At 43.8% G+C, this 9,134-nt stretch overlaps 1 protein-coding gene across 1 annotated transcript; it reads right to left on the reverse strand.

The window, feature by feature from the left end:
* Positions 1-429: 429 nt before the first annotated feature.
* Positions 430-7,721, reverse strand: LOC147081985 (interferon-induced protein with tetratricopeptide repeats 5-like). The gene is made up of 2 exons (XM_085980541.1): positions 7,608-7,721; positions 430-3,788 (listed from the first exon to the last, which is right to left on the reverse strand). The coding sequence occupies exons 1-2, from the start codon at positions 7,613-7,615 to the stop codon at positions 2,339-2,341; spliced, it is 1,458 nt and encodes a 485-aa protein (XP_085836667.1). The 5' UTR covers positions 7,616-7,721; the 3' UTR covers positions 430-2,338.
* Between the last annotated feature and the right edge of the window lie 1,413 nt (positions 7,722-9,134).

Raw genomic sequence — 9,134 nt, forward strand, 5'->3', positions numbered from 1 at the left:
TTAAACCACACCAGTCCCCTTTAAATAATGCTCCTCCAGCCCGAGAGTGACTTGGTAAGGTCCAGGTAAGCTGTCACTATTAGCACCAGGCACTACGGAGGGTGGCGCCACTGAATTTCCAGTCCGGGGCGCCCAAAAGGCGTTGCACACTCAAATGACGTCATAATCAGCCTGCGCCCATAAGCGGGCGCTAAGATTTAGCGCCAGCCCTAAATGCATGCTCAATATGGGGCGAGGCGCTAGGCGCCTTGCGCTCGCCCGGAAATTGGCTAGCACCCCACTTCTCGGCCTCTTTAGGCGTTAATCGGTGACGCTAACAACCGAATTACTCCCCCTCAGCCTCTGATAGTACAGCAAATTAACATTTGTGAGACCTTAATGATCTCTCAGAGTTCTTGGACAAGACACCAATAGGCAGCAGTCAGTATGTTTGAGCAATAGATCAAGATTTATTAAGCTTACAGTGTAATATACTTAACAATAGGCGATAGTTTTAATGAATAGCTCGCAGCCCTTGGTCTCTGGAACCTCTCGGACACAGATGACGTCATCTTAAGTCTGTTCCTTTGATCTCGCAGTAAGTCTGTGTGAAGTTTTTTTCGAGTATCAAGGTTTTAACCCATTTCTTATCAAAAGTTGGTTTGGCCAGTGTCCATATATGGTCTTTAACAAAATCACCTTCTTTAATTGGTCAAAATACCACTGTCACTCAGACTAAGGCTAACATCTTGGCCACTCCCTTTTCCAGTACTTTTCCACAACCCTATCCTGCTGTCTTGTTATCTTGTTTGTCGTGTTTCACCCCATTGGAATTCACTTTATCTCTTTCATTTCTGCCTCTCCTGGTACAAGCGGTACAAGGCCTCTCTCTACCTCGGGCCCATATCAGCGCTGTCTCCCTAGGCTTGACGGTATCCAGACTGTCTTACTTTAATCTACCAGATAAATACCTTAACTCCCATGATCTCTCTCATTTTATGTCCTTATACTAATTATCTTTGCAATCAGTTTTGTTAAGCGAACTCTAATTTCTACTTAGTGTTAGGATATGTCATTTAACAATTTAACCTTCACTCGCAGCCTGTGGCTGTTTGTTATCAAAGCTTAGTCAAAACTGCTTTAGACTGTCTTTGCAGCTGCATTCTGAACGAGCTTTAGCATTTTAGTTACCCAGGAATAATTATGGGTAATATTAGTTGGTCAATGGCTACACTTGAATTTATACATTTATGATTTTCGTTTACTAAATATCTCTAAATATCAGCATTACGTACACATTTCTCATTGGAAAAGCTGTATCTGCAGCTACAAAGCTTTATTATTAAGCGGGTGGTTCATTACAGAGAGAAAGAGAAAATAATCTTTATTCAGGCATTATACTGGCCATCACGTATAGTGCGCAAATCGGTGGGGACTGTACTCACAAATATTTATGCGTTTACAAAGAAAAGGCTGCTTGGAATGAAAGTACTAACAGTCTATATTAAACAAGTTAAGTCAGATGTGTATCCTGCCAAACTTGTCCATAGATCAGCGAGCATCAGTGCATCTTTCAAACACTGGGGTAGAGTATTCGCTAATTTGCGTTAGTTTTATCCGTACAATCCGGGTGAAATCAGCCGAACCAGCGCAAAAGATCACGGAAATTCGGGCATGATTTACGTCAAGTGTAAATCGAGTTTTCTGTGATCTTTAACGCTGGTTTAAAAATCATTCCACCCGAAGCCGGCCCCGCCCCCAATACTGGCCACGCCCCCAGATCAGAATCCCAAGGATGGCGAGTTTCCGCTGATTGCTTCTGTTTGTGGCCGTTCGAGGAAGGTTTTCAAATTGAGCTCGTTTTCTTCGGCACCCAGGCAGTAGTGGGCACGATTTAAAAGTTTTACATATTAAATATTTTAATTTACTTACAAACTGACAACTATGAAACTAATAAATGGTTCAGTATGGCTTTTTAAAGTGATTTTCAGTCATTTTACATCAGGTTTCTCACCGGTGAAATGCTGGACACTTCTATTAAAGAATGTTTATTTTTTTGTGGCAAATCTATTTTCAGCTGTATTAATAAAACGGCACCAGGTTATCACTCTTAAATACAACAATGAATATTTTTTAATTGAAATAAAAATAACTGGTTACATTTTATTACACTGATCGCTTGGACTGGTTCATTGAAGATTTTTTGTTTGTGATTATGCAAATACATTCTAGCGGAAGCTTGAACTGTAACCTATCTAGTGCAATTTCAAGCACAATTTGCGCCTATGTTCCCGATTGCGCCCGAAGCAGAAACTCTACCCCGCTGTGTGTAGTTTCAGCTGGGAAAGTCAGCGTTGACCTAGATAGAAAGGCGTAATTCACAAAGAGCACTTAGATATTCTTCATTGTCATGATCAAACTCCAAGGCCTTTTCAAAGCACTCAATAGCTTCACACTTCTCCCCGTCCAGCTGGTGCAGTAACCCAAGAACACCAAAGGCCTTGCTGTCTCTGGAATTCCTGTCAATTTGTTTTGTTGCAATCTTTCTCAAGTTTGAGTGACACAATTCCCAAGCTTTTGTGCCACGTTGGATTTTAAGTCCTTCCAGAAAATGGGTGATGGCCTTTGATTCAGATCTTTTGTGATACAGTTCAAATAACCCAGCCTGCAAATATACTGCCTGCTTATTATCAGGACGATTATCCTCTAATTGCAGTAGATTGCTGTAGATCTCCTCTGCTTTGAGATATTCTCCATTTACTGAACAGATTCGTGCAAAATCCAATTGTGCAAAAATAAATGATGGCTTCAGTTCAAATGCCTTTTCAAAATAGTACTTGCATAGTTTGATCAACTCCGCTTTCTGTTGAAAAGCAGGATTGCGAGGATTTTTGCTGCCAGGATATTTGATCAGTTGAAATAGTTTGTTTCTGTAACACAGACCTATTTGGTGGTGTAAGAAGGTAGAGTTTGGGCTAATTTCTAATGCTTTCTTCAACAGCTCCAAAGCTTCTTTCACATCTCCTTCTCTTCTCAAAAATTTTGCTGCATAACGAGTTACATATGGAAGATCAGGAGACTTCTGCAATGCTTGTTCAACTAATTTGAGAGCTTCCTCCTTTTGATTGAACTCTTGTAATTTTAGAGCCAACAGCACCATGGCTACAGAGTCATCTGGATCAAGCTCCAGCACACGTCGCCACTGCTTCATTGATTGACTGGGTTCACAGCTCTCTGGGGTACAAGAATCTCCTTCCAGGCGAAACAGAGCAATCGCATAACCAGCATTCCATTCAGTGTCATCAGTTTCTTCCTCCAGAGCTTTCTCAAAACATTCCTTTGCCTCGTCATAATATTTCCTAGAAGATTTCAACAGTGACCAACCTTTCTCCCCGTATACTTCAGGTATCAGTGCTGTATACCGAGAGCCATTAGTAAATGGTTTACAGAACATCTCCAGCTTGTCGAGGTAGGACTGGGCCTCTGTCAGTTGTCCCATGTGATAATATACCCAGGCATAGTTTCCATAGGTGATGATGCTTCTTCTTTCAAATTCATGTTCATGATTCTCCCTCAGAAACTTTGCAGCTTCCTTTAAGTTTTGAATTGCCTCTTCACAGTTGCCTTGCAGACAGTTTACAAAAGCAAGATGGTTGTAAGACATGGCTTGATATTTCACACCAGCCTGTATTGAATCTTGCATTCTTTGCTTCATATTATCCAAGTCAATGTTTTCTTTCTGTGGGCCCCACGTGAAGTGACATTGAAGCTGATCGAGCTTCTCTTTCAACAAATCCTTCTGTACATTGCTGCAAGAGAACAAAATTCATCAAAATTCATCTCAGCCTAGTTGCGTCACGCCCTCCCCTCCATCTGGTTTCTTTAACTAAGGTCTGCTCCTGTCTCCTGGACCCATTGACCATGAAGACTCTGGTCACACAATGATGACGTCTGCAAACAGCACTGTAAAAGGAAAGGGTATGACTGCAAAATCTCAGCTGTACTTGCACTTATCTACTTCATGCTGGCTGATGTACTAGCTCCTGGCCATTTTGTCTTCTCACCCAATGCACAGCAACACCTCAACCACCCCACTCCCAATGATATGAACAGGAGCATTGGTTGAAGTACTCAGTCTGTCTGTTGGTTGGCCCATTACACCTCCTTCTCATTCTTGTATTCCATTCTGAAATGGGAGCCCCTCAATGCAATGCCTAGTGCTAATTCTAAAACACTCTCTCTCTCATGTTAACAGTCTCATTAACTCTCTACTAAACAGGATCATCAACCTGGTCTTCTACAGGTCCCCTGCTGGCTGTTAACCAGATCATTCCCCACTCCTACATGCAGAAGGAGAACCTATCCTTAAAGCAGAAAAGAAGGCCCATCACAAAGGTATCCTCAGCATTCTGAAAGACTGTGTTTCTTGAACTGACTCTTATCCTGCTAAAAACCTTCCACCGTGCCACCCTCCAGGTGAGGTGTTAAACCAAGGCAACATCTGCCTGTTCCAGTGGTTCAGGTGGATGCTAAAGATTCTATCGCACTATTTGAAGAAAAGCAGGGAGTTGTACTTTCCAACATCACCTGATCGGTCCCCGCTTCAGCACATCTGCTGCTGAAAACCTCATCCCTGCATTTTCACCGGACTTGATTACTCGAATGCTTTCCTGGCTGGATTCCCATCCTCTACCCTTCATAAACGTCAACTCATCTAAAACTCTGTTGGCTGCACCTAGACCTGCTCACCCATCCTTGTGTTCACTGACCTACATTGGGTCCCAGTCCACCAATATCACAAATTTAAAAGTCTCATCCTGGTGTACAAATTCCTTTCACCCCTCCCTATGTCCATAAACTCCTTCAGTTCTACAATCCTCCGCGAATTCTGCGTTCCTCTAACTCTGGCTCCTGTCCATCCTCCAGCTCATCCACCAATAGCGGCCATGCCATCAGCCCAGACAGCCTGAAACTGTGGAATTCCTTCGCTAAAACGCTCCAGTTCACTCTCCTCCTTTAAGACTCTCCTTAAAACCTACCTCTTTGACTAAGGTTTTTCTCACCCCTCTAAGTATCTCCTTCTTTGCCTCAGCATCAATTGTTGTCTGATTACGCTGCTGTGAAGTGCCCTGGGACGTTTTACTACATTAGAGGTGCTATGTATATGCAAGTTGTTGTTGTCATGCAAACTGAATTGTCACATTTCCCTACAAAACAGCAGCGACTGCACTTCAAAATAATTCACTGAATGTGAAGCACTTTGGGACATTTCTGAGTGGTGTGATAAGGTGTTCTATCAATGCAAATTCTCTCTTGCTTTCTTCCTGTTAAATTTGTGTCGATACACTTCATCTCCCAGCTATCCCAGCTCATTCTTGCACTCTACTCCACCTGCCTCTTGTTCATGTTGGCACTCGTCTCCCCCCCTCAATCCAAGCTGTCATTCTTACCCCTGCCCCAGTTCATGGTGACTTTCCCCCCTTTGCTGCTCAGTTCAAACTGGTACACCTGTCCTTTTCCCCCAGTTCATGTGAGCACTCTTCTCTCCCGCCCCCCCCATTCTCAATTTAAGTAAGCACTTTTCCTGCTCCTACCCACTTTAAGCTGGCACTCTCCCCCTGCATTTCATGCCAGCTTCTTCCCCCATCCCAGTTCATGCTGTACTCTCCCTTTGCTTTATAGTTCAGCTTGCTTTAATTTGGATATATGAAAGTTCTGAAAATCACTGTTTTACATTAGTAGATCCCTTCTATGGAGGACAAAGTAAAACCTTCTCTCTTCAAAGTCTACACATGGCCTGAAGGCACTTACAGCATACGTGTTTCTAAGAACATAAGAAATAAGAGCAGGAGTCGGCCACACGGCCCCTCCAGCCTGCTCCGCCATTCAATAAGATCATGGCTGATCATCGACCTCAACTCCACTTTCCCACCCGATCTCCATATCCCTTGATTCCCCATGAGTCCAAAAATCTATCTATGTCAGATTTGAATATACTCAAAGACTCAGCATGCGCAGCCCTCTGGGGCAGAGAATTCCAAAGATTCACAACCCACTGAGTGAAGAAATTCCTCCTCATCTCAGTCTTAAATGGCCGACCCCTTATCCTGAGACTATGACCCCTAGTTCTAGACACTCCAGCCAGGGGAAACAACCTCTCAGCATCTACCCTGTCAATCTCCTTCAGAATCATGTGTTTCAATGAGATCAACTCTCATTCTTCTAAATTCCAGAGTATAGGCCCATTCTACACAATCTTTCATCACAGGACAGCCCTCTCATCCCAGGAATCAATCTAGTGAACCTTTGTTGCACCGTATCTAAGGCAAGTATATCCTTCCTTAGATAAGGAGACCAGAACTGTGCACAGTACTCCAGGTGTGGTCTCACCAAGGCCTTGTACAATTGTAGCAAGACTTCCTTACTCTTATACTCCAACCCCCTTGCAATAAAGGCCAAAAAGCCAGTTGCCTTCCTTATTGCTTGCTGCACCTGCATGCTAGCTTACTGTGTTTTTTGCATGGGGACACCAAAATCTCTCTGAACACCAACATTTGAAAGTTTCTCACCATTTAAAAAGTATTCTGATTTTTTATTCTTCCTACCGAAGTGAATAACCTCACATTTCCCTACATTATACACCATCTGCCACCTTACTGCCCACTCACATAGTCTATCTATATCCCTTTGCATAACCTTTGTGTTCTCCTCACAGCTTACTGTCCCACCTTGCTTTGTATCATCAGCAAACTTGGATACATTACACTCGGTCCCTTCATCTAGGTCATTAATATAGATTGTAAATAACTGAGGCCCCAACACTGATCCTTGCGGCACCCCACTAGTTACAGCTATGAACCTGAAAAAGCTCAGTTTATCCCTACTCTCTGTTTTCTGTCCGTTAACCAATCCTCTATCCATGCTATTATATTACCCCCAACCCTGTGAGCCCTAATCTTGTTTAATAACCTTTTATGCGGCACCTTATCGAATGCCTTTTGGAAATCCAAATATACTACATCCACTGATTCCCCTTTATCTACCCTGCTTGTTGCATCCTCAATAAACGCTAATAAATTTGTCAAACATGATTTCCCTTTCATAAAACCATGTTGACTCTGCCTAATCATGTTATGATTTTCTAAGTGCCCTGATACCACTTCCTTAACAATGGATTGCAGTATTTTCCCGACAACTGATGTCAGGCTAACTGGCCTGCAGTTCCCTTTTTTTTCTCTCCCTCCTTTCTTGGATAGCGGTGTTACATTTGCGACCTTCCGATCCGCTGGGACCATTCTAGAATCTAGGGAATCTATGACAGTGTAAAATTCAAGTTTAACTTTGTACCTGATACAAATTCTGAGTGGAAACTAATTTTAATTTTAATTTGAATTATTACCAAATATAATACTGTGAACAGAACAAACTTTTGCCTCCTATCCTCTGACTATCACCAGTCTTGGTGCAGCAGTATACCCTTATCGGTATGTCTCACTGTGAACAGATAATCCCAGCTCTCTGCATTTCAACTGCTTTGTAATGTATGCTACTTTATTGCTGAAAACAAGCTCGTTGTTCAATAGTCTACATGTAAATTTAAATACAGGAGGAATTCCAATGATCTTTACCTCATCATGCTGATCGGATGGAAAATGCGTTGAATTCCTTCTGCAGCTTCAACTGTACTTCCAAAGGTGAGTTGATCGAGAAGAGTGTTTGGTGTGTTGTTTTCCAGCTCATTTATACTGTCCAGTCTTCAATTGCTATGAATCATTTCCTGACTGTGATTAGAAACTAAACCTGGAAAATGAAACGAAGATTCAACGGGGATTATTTTGGCCAAAGGATGAAAACAGGTGCTAAATGGGTGCCGTGCTAGTAAGACACGCCTGTTTGAAAGTCCAGCTTTAGCACGCAATTTTGTTCCTAATTGGTGATAACGATAATTTGAACTTGCCTGGAGGTGCTAAGCAGACACCTGGGGCTAAAAATTCGATTGTGTAGCACCTGTTGTTTGGGCGCTACGGGTGCCTCTTTGGGTCAAAAATGGTGTCTGAGCCGCGCTCGCACAATTCTGGTGCGGGCCGCGCTGGATGCCATCTTTCTGAGGGCATTAGCGTCGGCGCTGGGAGCGGTGCCAGAGTATGTAGAATAGGCAGATCGTGAGTTCAATCAGTGGGCAATGCTGATTTGATGCCAATGCTGCCATTTTCATCCTCAATGATGCAGGTAATGCCCTGTGTTACCCTCGCACAGCTGAACAGGGTTCAGCAGCTGCATGGACCCCCTACCAGTGATACTTAAAGAGATCATCAACCACTCTCAGGTCAGTTATTGATTCATTTCTACTGGCTCTGTGTAAATTTGTGGAAGTGTTTGGAGCTTTTTAGAGATGTTTAAAGTTGGTGAGGTGACAGGGAGTGGTGCTGCAAGTGGAGAGGGCCTTGGTTCTGAATTCAAGGGTTCTAGTCAGACCACTTGCTCCCAGTCATGGCTGCTCTAGTTGTCATCTCCCTTGGGCTGCAACATGACAGGGAGATGGAGCAGAGGCAGCGAAGAAGAGGACAATCTGTTCGCAGAGGGAGGAGGAAGAGGCGCGGGAGAAGGTCTCTCAGCAGGAGGCATTAACCACCAAGGGTCTTCCGAGAACAATTCTGTTACCTGAACCTGAGCCAGGAGCAGTGTGCGAGGCACCTGCGCTTTGTGAAGGAGGTGCTCACTGAACTCTGACACCTCTTGCAACCAGACCTGCAGCCTCACACCAGAGCAAGGACAACATTGACAGTGGCTGAGAAGGCAACTGTGGCCCTACGTTTTTCACAGCAGGATCCTTCCAGCCTGGAGCAGGTGACATCTGTAACATCTCCCAGTTCGCTGTCCACTGCTGCATAAGAGAGGTGACAAACGCTCTTTATGCCAGGAGAGGCGACTTCATTGTCTTCTCTCTGATTAGAGAGAAGCAGGCAGAGCGTGCACGTGGCTTTGTCAGGATAACAGACTTCCCCATGGTGCAGGGTGTCATCGACTGCATGCACGTGGCTTTACGGGTGCCACACCAAAGGCTGAGATGTACCACAACTGTAAAGGTCACCACTTGCTGAATGTGCAGTTGGTGTGTGACCATGCTCAGCACATCATGATGCTGAATGCCCGGT

This window comes from Somniosus microcephalus, unplaced genomic scaffold, assembly GCF_052327205.1.
Source record: "Somniosus microcephalus isolate GS21.2 unplaced genomic scaffold, FLI_Smic_1.0 scaffold251, whole genome shotgun sequence".
Lineage (NCBI taxonomy): Eukaryota > Metazoa > Chordata > Chondrichthyes > Squaliformes > Somniosidae > Somniosus > Somniosus microcephalus.